This window comes from Myodes glareolus, chromosome 2 (genome assembly GCF_982192425.1).
Source record: "Myodes glareolus chromosome 2, mMyoGla1.1, whole genome shotgun sequence".
NCBI classification, from domain to species: Eukaryota; Metazoa; Chordata; class Mammalia; order Rodentia; family Cricetidae; genus Myodes; species Myodes glareolus.
Window position 1 is genome coordinate 348,140 of NC_142027.1, and position 15,747 is coordinate 363,886.

At 36.6% G+C, this 15,747-nt stretch overlaps 1 protein-coding gene and 1 pseudogene across 1 annotated transcript; both read right to left on the reverse strand.

Moving 5' to 3' along the window:
• Positions 1-483: 483 nt before the first annotated feature.
• On the reverse strand, positions 484-1,205 carry LOC125405174 (transcription factor BTF3). The gene has a single exon (XM_085687427.2). It carries the CDS (start codon positions 1,024-1,026, stop codon positions 727-729), a length of 300 nt encoding a protein of 99 aa, XP_085543553.1. The 5' UTR covers positions 1,027-1,205; the 3' UTR covers positions 484-726.
• A 9,737-nt stretch (positions 1,206-10,942) lies between these two features.
• On the reverse strand, positions 10,943-11,868 carry LOC148122821 (olfactory receptor 4C6-like; annotated as a pseudogene).
• Between the last annotated feature and the right edge of the window lie 3,879 nt (positions 11,869-15,747).

The window sequence follows — 15,747 nt, forward strand, 5'->3', positions numbered from 1 at the left end:
AAATGACTGTGACAGATCTATATGCATAATAAAAACTGTCTTTAAAAAGCCAAAAAAGAATTGAAAATATTGAACTTGCAGAATTGCAGTGGTAGTACTCTGCCAGAGTAAAATTACTTTCTTAACATAAATTTATTGATTAATATTAAGATTATGAATGGCAACATAATGAGAATGAAATCTGATAACTTTCACTGTATGCCCTAAAACATCTTCTTATACTCTGAAACAGTCTCATCCTCAGACCTTTATTACTTTCAGGTACACAGCTTAATAACTTGCATTTGTATACCTTAAAACACTTTCTTGGATCCTAAAGCATTGTTAGAACCACATATCTTGAGCTTCGCATCTTAAAACACCTTTTATTTAAACATGGTAAGAAGTTATGCTGAAATCTGTTTTGTGAGGTTGTTCCTTTTAAACTGGCAAAACTCTCAGCCATCAAACTGCATCACATTTTTTTTTTAACTAGGCAAAGAATTTTATTAACCCTTTTCCAAACTTTATTCCCAGGCTTCTTCAGCTTAATTTGCTGCAAAGAATGAATTGTGTTTAAGCAAAAACTGAAAAGAGCTGCAGTGTCCAAGGGGCTTGGGCTTAAAAATATTAGCGATCTAGATTTGATCAGATCCATAAACAAAAGACCTTTAAAAAGCAGCCATGATATAAAATAGCAGCTCCTGTAACTTCTGCAAGTGTCGCTTCTCCAGAAGTCGCCTCGGCTCAGTTTGCCTCGTTCTTAGAAGCCTCATCAAAATTCTCCACCAGATCTGGGACTTCATCATCATCATCCTCTCCAGTAGCAAGGGGTGCTTTTCCATCCACAGATTGTTTGGGCAGAGCTTCAGCCAGTCTCCTTAAACTAGTCAGACTGTCTGCTCCAAGCTGGTTTAGAATGCTAGGAAGCATTTCTGTCAGTTGCTTTGTCTCGGCGTGGCCTGTAATGGTGACGGTGTTTGCTGCCAGAGACGCCTGAACGTTAGGGTTGTTAAAATGGATCACTGTTCCTTGGTTTGTAAACATGTTCACCTCTTCAATACCAGAGATATTGTTCACCCCTAACTTCTTTAAAGAGAACTGCTGTAGCTGTTCTGTGAACCACCTTCTTCTTTCTGCGAGCAGTTCCTTCCCCACCAATGCGCACTTGTGCCTGCAGCTTGGCCAGTTTTTCCTGGTTCATGATCGTTTCTTTCATCTTGTCGGAGTGATGGCAGCTCCTGCATCACAAGTTTTGAGGATAATATTTTACCTGAGTTATTGATTTAAAAATGACAGAGAACTTACTTTACTGGCTATCTAGACAGTCACTCCCCAGGGTCCTCCATGGTCATTGAGGGCAGGGACTTCAGGGCAGCATTTGCCTTCTGCTGTTATCACAGTGCCTGCCAGACTTCAGAAGATCTAGTTGTTTAGTAGTCTTTAGGAATACCAGCCCCTCTTGACCTGGGCAACCACGTTTTCAATTACAGTTTTCTATTGTCTACTGTCTGGAGATCATCAGTTCAGATGAAAGGCAGTTCTTCCAGTGGTTAATGCTTTTACTTGAAGCAAATTATGGAACACTGTTCACCTTTGTATGTCTTTTGTCTTCTTTGGGGGATATGCGGGTGCTGCCAGGAGCCAACCTGTCTCTTTGTTATGAATAGTCTTTTAATTGTTATACATTTATAAGCCATATTCCTCAGATCTCTGAGCATTTGAGGGCTATCTATTGGGTATATATAAGTAATAACTAAAGATAGGATCTGCCTGAAGAGCTGGATCCTAGCTGAGAGTTTGTGGAGGAATGTTTTCGAAGAAAAAGTTGTTTGAAATAGAAGCTTATCAGTAAAACTGACAATAGTGAAGAAGAGCTTACAGGAAAGAGTGTAGATCAGCTTTTGTTTATCTTAAAGAGATCTTCATAATCTTAAACTTTTATCATTATTAAGGACATATTTTAAAGCAGAGTTTAATCACATGTACAGTATTTTGTAACATATTTACATATATTAATCAACATTTATAAATACATATCAATTTAAAATATTTGAGACTTATTGCTTTATTAGTCTGAGAGTAGAGACAACATTCAGAATCTGTTAAGACAGAACCAACTGTCATTGTTTAAAGCATTTTTTAAAACAATAGGTATATGTACACACATATACAGTTGAATTTAAGTTTCATATACATGTACACACACAACAAAGTTAAAGCTAGCTTATATTCACTTGAAAAGTTAAATCTAAAGTCACATGCATGCACCCACACATATATGAAACAGAAATTGTGTAAAGAGTATGCTCTGGTGGGCATGCGACAATATAAAACATACCACATGTAACAGAGACAGTATAAGGAATTTAGAGAAAGAAGTGTAAATAAAAGAAGAAGAATGTCCTTAGTAAAGATGGCAACTAGTTTGCCTGACCTGTTCTTACTTAAGATGGCAGTGGTCAAGTCATCATCCATAGCAATGATGACTGTGATGTCTTCTGGTCTGCCCTCCTTTCCCTTATTCAAGATGGTGTCAGTCACATGGTGAAAGGCACATAGAACCCATGTGATTTTTAGAGCAGCCACAGGAAATATCTACAAATAACAAGAAAAACATACAGGACAAATAAAACATACTTGTAAACTAGACTCATATCTGGGTGTGGTATAGGAGGGTCATCTGTCTATGTGTTATTTTCATTGGTTAAGTAAAGAAACTGCCTTGACTTTTTGATAGGGCAGAATTTAGATAGATGGAGTAGACTGAAAAGAATGCTGGGAGAAAGAAAGCAGAGTCAGGCAGAAGCCATGGCTCTTCTCTCCGAGATGGATGCTGGTTAGACTCATGCCGGTAAGCCACAGTCACGTGGCGATACAGATTATTAGAAATGAGTTGAATCAATATGTGAGACTTAGCCAATAAGAGGCTAAAACTAAATGGGCCAGGCAGTGTTTAAATGAATACAGTTTCTTTGTAATTATTTCAGGTAAAGCTAGCCAGGAGCCAGGCAGCAGGAAGCGGCCCGCCGCTCCTCTTACAACATGGGTGTCCACACATTATCCACACATTCTTTCATACATGTAGTAGACAGGACACTTCTTCAGCACTGCCAGTCACAGTAGGGCAGGATGAGGGACCTGTGTCAGATGCTGCAACAGAGACCATGAATTGTGAGTGTAGGACAAGTAGAGGAGAGACAGGTTCTGTCCCTGACAAGCTTAGCCACAGTGGAAGACAGCAGAGTCACTGGCAGAACAGAGTTTATCAAGGCTGGATTATGTGCTGGGAATGAAAGGCAGACAGAAAAATATAGAGAAGAAATAATAAGTAGAGACCAAACTTCCAACTACCAATCACAAGCAGAATATTAATGGATGATAGGAAACTGTGTGGTTTGATATCTGAGTGGAGAGGCGCAGTCTCTATGAGTGAGCAGAAAAGAAGAATTTCAAAGATACTGAACTCCAGCATGTCAGAGGTTCCCTATGGACCGTGACTCAGACTGGCCTCAGGTAGTTACTGACACCATTCACAATGTGAATGGGTGGGTGCAAAATGAACCTCTATGTCTTTACGTCAGGCCCCAGAGTGACTTTAATCTTGACAAACAGTTGCCAGTACTGGGTTTTTTCACAAACAAGACTAATCTATACTCATGGAAGCATGGGCAGAAGTGGGGTGGGGAACCAATTGGTAGTGTCAATGGTGGTTGTGGAATTCCTGCAATTTTGAGTTGGAAAAGTGTAAAAGGGTTACAGGTTACAGGATGCTCAGTGTTTCTCAGGTACGAGGAAGAGACAGTAGAGTTCATAACACCAGTGAAAGATTACAGAGCAAGTTGGGACACTTGCAGGTCCCATGACATCTGGGTGAGGTCCAAGCCATGGAGGGTAAGGGAAAGGCAAATATGCCCTGTGGACAGAGATTGGGTGTGAGATTTTAATAAAAGGTGTTGTAGATCAGAGAAAGGGAGAGAAGGAAGGGAGATTGAGGAAGATGAATGCTAAAAAGAAATCCCATAGTAGCTCAAAATTGAGTATAATAAAGTGTTGTTTATTTAGGAATAGACTAACAGATCACAGTCCTTTGTTCAAATGGGGAACAGCAGCAAAATCCAGCAGCTGGAAGACAGAGAGGGATCACACACTTTATATTGGCATTTATAATATAAGAGGCCACTCCCAAGTGGGAAGGTTCATTAAAGGGTACTGGCTGAAGTATTTACTACAGCATCTCCCCCTTTTGTTTATATAAAAGAGTTCTAAACCTAATACAAAATTATATACAATAAGAACAAATATCACATATAAAAATTAGAATGACAACCAGTTAAACAATATCAAGTCAGAAACATATGATAGGTGATTCAATAATTATCCTATCCTAAGCAGTCTAAGTCTTATAAATAAATAACTTGGCCAAGTCATGAGAGGAAAGTAACTATGATTACCAAGTCTTCAACTCCATCTAAGTCCTGAGAAGAAAAATAATATGACTTGAGTAAGCAGGAAGTTCAGTCAAGCAAATTCCAAAATATACAACAAATGACAGAGACAACTGGATACCTGGATAATCACCCAAGTCTCATTTGTAAAGTTAGAGCAACCAAGTTTGGTTGAAGCCTAAAATGACTGGCAGATCATTTTCAGAGGCAGGAAATTTTTCAAAACCATCTTTTTCTGTCTTGGCAATATTTGGCAATCTTTTTTACTGTATCCTGCTTGTCCTGTCTGGACCTCATGCACTTTGTCAGTGGTTGAGGAGTGGGCAGTTTTTGCCCAAATGCCAGTTGTGCCAAGAAGAATACAAACTTCAAGTGGAGTGTGTTTGGTGCTCAAAACTCTCTTGGGAATAGATTGTGTAAAAAGTCACTGAGGGGTTCTCCCTGGCCCTGTTTAACTCTGCTTCTTTTCTCCCAGCAAGCACAGAGGCTGCCAAGTAACCAGGCAACCTACATAAATAGTCAGGCTGAAATCATTGCCCTTGATCTGATTAGCACATACAACAGATGCTGCAGTTTCTACTGGACTATGTCCCACAGTGAAGAGACACAGGTGTCTAAATTATCAGTTCTGGGGTATGCTGTTATCAGCCATTGTGATCATGGGCATTGTGAGTCTGTGGCCAAGATCTCTTCTGATATCCTCAGATGAAAACACAAACTGTAAATTTTATTGAACTAAAATTATCAGTAAACTGAGGTGAAGGTGAGCTTAAGGAGTTAAGAATCTTTAGAATGAGGTAAAACCAGAGTAGCAGCTTGGACAGGCAATGCTCTATGCCAGGAACCTAAACACTGTCATGCCTGCTGATAAAGAAAATTGCAGGGAGGCAGATCTCTGCATTTACCTAGGAGAGAGGAACAAGGTCTGGCAATAGGAAGCTGTTGTGAAATAGGGAACTAATTCCCAAATATGTAACAGAAAGGGAGTTAGCTGCAACAAAATCTACAGAAAAGGATAACCACTCATTCACAAAATAATGACAACAAATTACTTGCTTCTTGGCTTAAAAACCTTTACCAAAGCCATTGGCTTCAATAAGTCAATCAAAATAAGATGACTGAGCAATTATTGTATAATGTTGTGGCTGGTAACAAGAATTGAGCTCAGGGCCTTACCCATAATAACTATGTACTCTATCAATGCATTCCAGAGCAGTCTAGCTGGTGTCTAGAAGGATAGGTCTTTCATTTATCTAACCTATCTGCAAAACTCTGAAACATTTGTCTTGAGCTAGCTAAAACTTAATTTCTTTTTGAATAACAAGATTTAAAAAACTGTCTGTGTTTCACACCTGTACATGACAGTTTTCATTTCAGTGTAACTCAAAGACGATTGATGAGGGGATTATGCAAGGGGACAATCATCTGTAAAACACAGGCATGACCTTATCCTTGATCTCATGTCCTACAGGTAACATGTAGGTGGTATAAATTTCAGGCACTTAAAGTAGAACTACCATCCTGTCAGAACTTGGGGAGGGAGGGTTTTGTATAATCATCTTGTGCTCAGATTATACAAAAATGAAAATATACCTAGATGTACACCTCCCCTGTGGTTCTAATGCTCATCAGAGACATGGCTACAGCAAAGAAAAGCTTTGTCTATAACAGATCCATGACTCAGCTCTTCATTGCTCACTTTCTGGCAGATGTGGAAATCTTTACCATGAACCAGTATGTTGCCGTTGTCAAATTCATGCACTACATGGTCATCATAAATTAAAAGTGATGCAATATGATGAATATGCTGTGGCAATGATTTCATTCCTATACTTTGTCTTCCATCAGGTTCAGGATATATGATTTTGCACTGAAATTCTTCTTCTTCTTCTTCTTCTTCTTCTTCTTCTTCTTCTTCTTCTTCTTCTTCTTCTTCTTCTTCTTCTCTTTTGTTTTGTTTTGGTTTTTCGAGACAGGGTTTCTCTGTGACTTTTGGAGCCTGTCCTAGAACTTGCTCTTGTAGACCAGGCTGGCCTCAAACTCACTGAGATCTGCCTACCTCTGCCTCTGAACAGAGTTGAGCAAGTGCCTTTCTGGTATGACTGAACATACTTTGTGTTTATGCCCAAGATGGGTATCACTGGGTCTTGAGGTAGATTGATCCACAAGATTCTGAGAAACCACCATACTTTTTTACCAAAGTGACTATTCAAATTTGTGCTCCAACCTCAGTAGAGGAGTGTTCCCCTTACTCCACATCCTCTTCAATATAGGTTATCATTAGTCTGTTGTGACAGGTGAAAGAAGGTATCTCAGAGTCCTTTTCATTTGCATTTCTTTGATAGCTAAGGATATTGAACAGTTCTTTAAGTGTGTCTTGCTCACTTGAGATTCTTCTGTTGAGAATTCTGTTTAAATATAAACCTCAAATTTTAATGGGATTGTTAGTTATTTTGATTTCTAGCTTCTTCAGTTTTTTAATAAGTTTTGTATAACATTCCTCTGTCAGATATGGGGTTGGAGATTTTTTCCATTCATCAGGCTGTCATTTTGTTTAATTGATCGTGTTCTTTGCTTTTCAGTTTCATGGGGTTCAATTTATTAATTATCAATCTCAGCACCTATGTGACTGGTTTTATATTCAGGAAGTAGTCTCCTGTGTTCATGTATTTAAAGATACTTCTCATTTTCCCTTCTCTCGGCTAAAGCGTAACTGGATTTGTGTTGAGGTTTTTGATTCACTTGGACTTGAATTTTGTGCAGGGCGATAGATACGAATGTATTTACAATCTTCTGCATGCTGACCTCCAGTTACACCTGCACCATTTGTTAAAGATGCTTTCTTTTTTGTTGTTTCTTTTTGGATTGTTTGTTCCAAATCTAGTGTTTGAAGGTGTAAGAATTTATTAAGGATCTTTGATTTTATTGCATTGGTCCACCTGTCTGTTTTTATGCCAATACCAAACTGCTTTCATTACGACATACTTGAAGTCAGGGTTGGTTATACCTCCAGAAGTCTGGGCAGGCATTTATGGTCCATTAGTGTCTGAAAAACATCTGTCCAGGACCTTCTGACTTCTAGAGTATCCATTGAGAAGATGGGTATTCTGATAGGTTTGCCTTTATAAGTTAATTGGTCTTTTGTTTTGCAGATCTTTAAATTATTTTTTGTTATCTATAGTTAGTATAGTTAGTGATTTGATAATTATTTGGAATGGGCACTTTTTTTTTGGTCCAGCCTATTTGATGTTTTGTAAACTTCTTTTACCTTTGTACAAATGACATTCTTTAGGTTGGGGAAGTGTTCTATGATTTTGTTTGTTGAAAATGTTTTCTGTGTTTCTGAGCTGGCACTCTTCTCCTTCTTCTATACCTATTATTCTTAGGCTTGGTATTTTCATGGTGTCCCGGAACTCCTGAATGTTTTATGTTATAAACTTATTGGATTTTATGCTTTTTTGCTGATAACTTTATTTCCTTTATCATATTTTCAAATCTTGAGATTCTCTTTTGTATATCTTATTTTCTGTTGCTTATATTTGCATCTGTATTTTTTTTGCTTCTGTAGATTTTGCATTTCGAGAAACCCCTCAGTTTGTGTGTTTCTATTTCAGTTTTCAAGTCTTGATCTATTTCCTCCACCCATCTGATCACTTTTTTCTTGACCTTCTTTGTTTCTTTTAAGGGATTTATTTATTTCTTCCATTTTCTGGGTTATCTTTATCTAAACTTCTTTCAGGGAAATATTTCCTGCTTAAGAGCCTCTGTAATCTTCATAAAGCAATTTTAAAGCTTATTTTCTTCTGTTTCCCCTGCTCGGGATGTTCAGCTTGTGCTGTTGTAGCATCACTGTATTCTGGTGGTGCCACTTTGGTCTTTCCTTTGTTGAATATATTTTTACACATGTGTTTAATCTTTTCTTCCAACTGTTGTGACTTGTCTCTGTGCCTGTTCTTCCTACTGTTGTGGTTTTTGATTGTGCTTGGGTAATTTGCTGTTTTTCCAACTGGTATGGTTTGCACCTGTGCTTATGTAGTCTTTTGTGGTTGCAGGGTACGGTTGGTACAAATATCAAGAGAATGACATTCAGGTGTGTGAAGTTGGTTGGCAGAGTTGGTCTTTGTGGGACAAAGTCCAGTGGGGTGTAGGGATGGTGCCACAGCCTGGAGGCAGATATCCCATCTTCTTCCATGCTGTTGGGCACTGCCCCAGAGCAGTGGAGTTCCACCACAGGTGGAGGCAGAATTCAGTTGCTTTCCTGGTGATGGAACGAGATGGGGAGAGGCGCAGAATGTACCCTGAGGTTTAGTTAAGGTCTAAATTTTGGGACAGTCAATCTGAGAAGTCAGTCACTCATCTGTTTTTCCAACTGATGTGTCTGAGCCTGTACCTATGTAGTCTTTTGGGGTTACTGGCAAAGACTGTGCTTAGGAATGATGTCAAGGTGCTTGGTTACACTAGGGATGAAAGGAAGAGACGGAAATTAAATCATTTCCTTTGCTCCGTATAATTGAAGTGTTGTGTTGTCACCACCAGGGTTGAGACGATACAAATGTCGCACAGTAAGCTTGGGGTTTTGAGGTTGGAAGAGGGAACTTTAGGGGTGATAGAATCTGTCCTCAAATCAGTTCCCCTGCTCAAGGTAGCAGATACCAACAGAGGGTAGTTTCCTGGATACTAACAGTCAACAGGTTTCATAGATGAAGTCATGCCCAGAGCCTTTCAGTTCAGCAGAGCCTTTAGGTCATTAAACATCCACCTAAAGCTATGCATTTTCTTCTTATTTGTAGTGCTGTGTTTTCATTTCACTATTTTTAGTAATTTTTAAAATTTCTTGCTAGAGTTCTTCTTTAACCTAGTCATTATTCAGTAATGAGTTTCTTAATTTCTATGAGGTTAAGTATTTATTGGGGATTGCTTTGCTATCATTTTTAAGTTTTATTACTTTGCACTTATACAGGATAAAAGGAGTGATTGTAGTGTTTTCAAATTTGCACAGATTTGTTTTGTATACAAGGATTTTGTCTATCTTAGGAATCTTCAATCTCATGTGTGCTTATAAGTAGAATATGCATTCTTTTGTTTTGGGTTAGATTATTCTACAGACATATGTTAAGACATTTGATGTAGAATGCCAATTAGTTCTCATGATTTTCTGTTTAATTATTGTCCAGATGACCTGCCCCGATTAATATAGAAATTTGAGTTTTGAAATTGCCTACTATTTGGATTGATGTTAATCTGCTTCTTTAAATTTAATAGTACAAACTTTTTATGAAATTAGATACAGCAAAATTTGATGCATGTATGTTTAGTATATTAATGCCTTCTTTTTTAACTGTTCCCTTGATCAAAGTGAAGTGTCCCTCCTTGTCTTTTTTGATTAGCTTTTGTTTGAAATCCATTTTGTCAGATATATGCATTACATTCCTTAGTGATTAACGCTGAGTTTACCAAAATACCTTAGTGATTACCAAAAATACATAGAGTCACATTAAGGAAAGAAATATAAGCTCTTCCCCCAGAGTCATTTAATCAAGAATGAATCCAGACTTGAATACTCTACGTCATGCTTCTTGTGTTTTCTGTCCTCTGTTTGTTTGTTGAATAATTCTAAATCTGTGCCTGCTTGAAGGTTGTATATGATTCTGTGAAGTCATATGTGTTTCGGTCTGTGACTGTGTGTCTCTTTGTTCTGATGTTTGTTTGAGAGAATGAATGGTGCCTATCTCTCTGTGTGTGACTGGAAATACATCTGGGTCTCTGTCCCTAAAAAAATTACTACATAATGTTTTTTGAACAGCACAGAAAACATCACATAGCAGAAGGAATGGGCTACTTTACAAAACTCTTAACCAAGTTTTACAAGGAATTAAATGACTAAATCAAATTGATTCTGATTGATCCAGATAAGAAGCAACACTCTTTATCAAAGAACATCCATGAATATTCATTTTCAAACTTTATGACAGATTTTAGGATGTTGATTTCAACTCCTGTATTTGCTGTTATCAGCAAATGAAACATACATTGTCTAGGTCAGAGGCATAGAAGCATAAGCAATTTAAGATTTTAGCTATGTATTAGCTTATTTTGTAATAGTTGATTACATGGGAAATTCAGAATAGCAGCAGTCTTAAATGTTAAGAAAGTTCAAGATAGATTATTTATTTTGGCTATGATGTTCAGTAAAATTTCTAGTGTCTTAGAATGTAAGATATTTTCAGGATGTTTTCAAAGTCATATATTGGGATAGTAATACCAAATACTTTTCAAAAATAGAGATTTACTTTGGTTTGGTTTCCTATAGATTTAGGAGGAAAAAGATGTAGTATAAATGTGATGGTTTGGCTTGCTGGGGACAAGACACTAACCAGAATAGAGAAGACCATTGTATCATTACCTGATTGTTAAGTTTGAAAGACATCCATGGGGCTGGATTCACAATGGAGTAGGGTAATGGAGAGGAGAGATCTCTGTTAACTTTCTGGGAAGCATTACTTCCTGTGTGTAAGCTAATGACTACTTAATGTCCACTGTTTTATTAGAAGCCTCCTTAGGGCATTTTTAACCTCTGCATTCCTCAAGGTGGATATCAAAGGATTTAATATTGACTCAATGACAGTGAAGGACACAGCCATTATCTTGTCTACTGGGTAAGTGACCACAGGTCTGACATACAAGAAAATACACGGCACAAAGAAGAGTACAACCACTGTGAAGTGGGAAGTACATGTTGAGAGGGCTTTACACCTTCCTTCAGAGCTAGAGGATTTTAGGGATCAGAGGATGATCACCTAGGAAGCAGTTAGAATAAGGAAAATGGCCATACACATCACTCCACTGTTGAGAATGACCAAGAGACCTAGAATATAGGTGTCCATGCACACCAATTTCAACAGTGGAAATAAATCACACATAAAGTGATCTATGATATTCAGGCCACAGAAAGGTATTTGATACATGAAAATGAGCTGAATGGTTGCATGTGCACATCCACCAACCCAAGTCCCTCCTACCACAAGGCAACATACTCTGGGACTCATGTTTGTCAAATAATGCAAAGGTTTACAGATGGCCACATAATGGTCATAGACCATCACAATGAGAAGAATTATCACCACACCATCAAAGAAGTAATCCAGAGCTGAGTCATGCAACCTTCCAATGAAATGGAAATGATCTCAGAGAAAGAGTCCACAATTAACTTGGGGGTAATGATAGAAGAGTAAGTAACCTCCATGAGGGATAGCAACTTAAGGAAGAAATACACGAGAGACCTCAGACCAGGACTTCTAGTTATTGTTACCACAATCAATATGTTTCCTAACATTGTTGCTACATACATGAGTAGGAACAAAACTGATAATATTTTTCTTAATTATGGATTCTTTGTAATTCCCAAAAGAATAAATTCAGTCACATTGTTCAGCTTCTCCATCTGATGCGAGTTGATAAAATCATGGAATTCTGAACTCAATAATCTGCAAGAGAAATGGTTTTTTTTTTAAATCGGTAGTTATTGGTTTGTTGGGCAGTTTGTGGGCACTGTCTAATAATCACTTTATCATTCTTTTCTCCATCTTGTACTACAAAAACCAAGGACTAACAATAAAGGCTTTTTGAGAGTTTCAACTCTACTGCTCTAGGAAGCTTTACACTCATGCAGTTCATGCTTTCTGTTCTGTGTTTTCTGCTTGGATTTGAATTCTTATTATTACTTCACTGTATACATATTCTTAGGATATGCTAGGACAAGCTTTGGCCAACTAATGATTACCAGTTTCATGTTTTTTTCATTAATTTGTCTTCCATTTTCATTGTCTTTATACCTTCACTTGATCTTTTTACAAACAAAAAAAAGAAATTCTACTTAATGTGCAAGACCTATTTAATGTTTGCATTTTTAAACTTGAAGTTAAAATGATAAATTGTATTCAGTTATTAAATAATCAAAACACTTGGAAAGCTTAATAATTTTTATTTGTTTATTTCCTGTCAATACTGTCTCCTTGGAATGTCCTAGCTGAAGAACCATATGCAAAACTCTTGACTTAGCAGTGACTATATTCTTCAAATTGTATGTCTTCTAAAATTGAATCATTAATATTACTAATATACATTGCTGATATCCATTGATTCTCTACTACATTTCATAAATAGGAATTCCTATAAATTCATTTATTCACTTTTGAGAGTAGCATATAAGGCTAAATAAGTGAAAGAAAGCCTAAATTTCACATTGCCAGTAATACTGGAGCCAAATTAAATCAAGGTCTTGTTACTTTTAAAATTAATACTGATAAAATATGTATTGTGGCCCTTTTGATAATATCAAAGAGACAACATCAATAAGTTATTGTGGTTCTTTATATTCTTTTATTTTCATAACTATCTAGCATTATAGATTCAAGTTCCAACTAATAATTGGATAGACAAATTCAGTAACAACCATGTATCAAACTCCAAAATATAATGCTGTATATATAATTATTAGCTGAGTTATCATGCAGTCTCTTCATTTTCTGGATAATATTTTAAGAGAATGTACCCAGCACCCCTACAATTGAAATAACATCATCCTATAATGAGTCAATGTCAACTGGATGATATTAATAATGTATCATTAAAGATATGGTAACTCTATTGGTACTCCTTTATCATAACTAAATATTGCCTTCTTGTGAAGTGATATTTCCAAGTAAAATTAAGAATAAAAATAAAATTAATAGCAAGAATAAAAGCAAGATTATTCTAAATAATACTCAAAGTATCAATTAAAAATCATTTGTCTACATAAAATTATATTTTAAGAAGGGTTTAAGCTGATTTATCAATTATCAGATATGTTTTATATTACATGATATTACTATTACTAGATCTCCTCACTTGAGAATGAGGAAACTTAACCTTAGAAGCCTAAATGTATCATCAGAGAAGCATGGAAATTATGAATCAGGCTCTCTCAGCTTTTTCCTTCCTTCCTTCCTTCCTTCCTTCCTTCCTTCCTTCCTTCCTTCCTTCCTTCCTTCCTTCCCCTTGTTCTTTTTTCAACCGGGTTCAGCGTTTTTCTGTATAGCTTTGGTGCCTGTCCTGGAACTAGCTCTTGTAGACCAGACTGGTGTGGAATGCAAAGAGATCCATCTGCCTATGCATCCTCAGTTCTGGGATTAAAGGTGCGCATCCCCACTTCCCATCTAGGCTATCTCAGTTTGAAGTGATAGGTCTTCATCATTACACTAAGCTTTTGTAGAACAGCAGTAAGATCTCTGCGCTCTAAATAATTTTCTGCCATAGAAGATCAGTAGAATAAAAGTACTTTTTCAGTAAGTAGTAACTCTCTCTCTCATATGGAGACAGTACAAAACATTTGTCATTTGACTTAAATATATGAAAGAGCCTTTAAAATCTCTGCTTTTTTTAAACCTACAATACAGATGAATCCCAAATTCCCATATCTTTCTTCCAAAATTATTTTGTATTAATTTTTTGTAATTAAAATATAATTACACTAATACACCCCTTTTGTTTCCTCCTTAACACTACAATTTAGCTCCTTTACAGTAAGTCTCATTTTCTTTCATTACTGTTACACACACACACACACACACACACACACACACACACACACGTAAATACAATCTGTTCAGTCCATGTAATGTTTCTTATATGTACATGACTTCAGTGCTGAGACTTGGCATTGGTTATCTTACTGATATTCTTAATGAAGTGGATGGAGCACATTCTCATATATTAAAGCTGAATTTTATTTTTAACTCTGACTTGTAGGATATGTTAATAGTTTAATTCCTCTCTGGGTCTCAGAATGTTTGTCACAAAATGTTAAACAGCTAAGAGTTTGAAGGAGTGATCTAAAGCTTTAATTTTCACAATGATTTCCACTTAGTGCTTGTGCTGTATGCAGTCACACTGCCTAACATATATAAAAATCCCATGCATTAGGTAATAGTCATAACCCTGCGTTTTTGGAAAGAATAAATAATCAGGGAACTTAGAATGATTTTGTTTTTATTACACATCTCTCTACCCTGACATAATCAATTTTTCCCTGTAGTAATTTTTCTGTTTTGATGTTTTCTTTTTTTCTCTCTCTCATTAAAATCTAGCATATCTTTTAATAAAGAAACAAACAGTTCAGTTAATTTGATTTCTCTATTAGAGTAAACTGACTTAGTTTTCTTTAGTTCTGAGGTTCGTTACTGATAACTGGAATAGTTGGACACCGTGTTTTACAAAGATAAACATTGCTCTAGGAAACTTGAATTTTGTGGTAAACTTGGTTTACAAATTCAGATGGAGGCAAGCTCGAGATTCAGAGTGAGTCTTAATCTTAAAAAGCAAACCAAGAAACAACCAAAAAATAAAACAGGCTGTGTGAGATAAGAACTGTTTTTATCTTAATATCAGACTCAATAAAAAAAAAGTTTGGATATCTTGTAAAACTGGTGAAAAGCCTTTGAATGGACACATTATCAACTTAACCAAAGGAACAAATTACTCTTCACCATGATTCTTGAATTGTGTTCTGCTGCCTCTGATCATCCCGTTATAAGTCATCAATCACTCCCTCTCCATAACCACTTACCTGGTACCCTCCTCACCATGTCACCCACGGCATTTGTTACATGAACTTGCATTGGTGACACAGCAGTAATATTATTTGGTCTTCAGGTTTTCTAATTTCATGTTCAGTTTATCATCTAAAGAACGGCTGAGGATGACTCATCGTCTTTCCATCACTTTCAATTCTGTGATATTTGTACACTAACAGCTTAATTAAATTCAATTTATTCTTTCAAATTAACCCCATTCTGGGGAACCTGCATTGAACCATGAGAACTCAGCAAGTCTGGTGTCAGGCTTGACTCTAATACTGAAAGAGTTCTCATCAGGTTGTTACCACTGTATTATGCTTTAAATACACTATTTAACAACTTCATCTCTACTATTTCATCTAACACACATGATGTGACCAAGCTTCAGAGCTGAATCTTACTTTGGTTTCCAATTCTGTGTTGAGCCACTGTTATCAGCTCTCTATTGTTTGATAGTTTTCAAAAACTTCCCCAAGTACACACACACACACACACACACACACACACACACACACAAAACAAACCTGAAATCACTGTTAGCTAAGAACTCTTCACTCTGAGGTGATTATGCCTACAAATATAAAAAAGGTGATTTAATTACACATTAAAATACAATTATGAGTTTGTTGGGTGAGTTAATTATTGCAATAATATCAAATGGCATCTTAGATTAACAGTAACATCAATAAAACTCAGGTAAATGT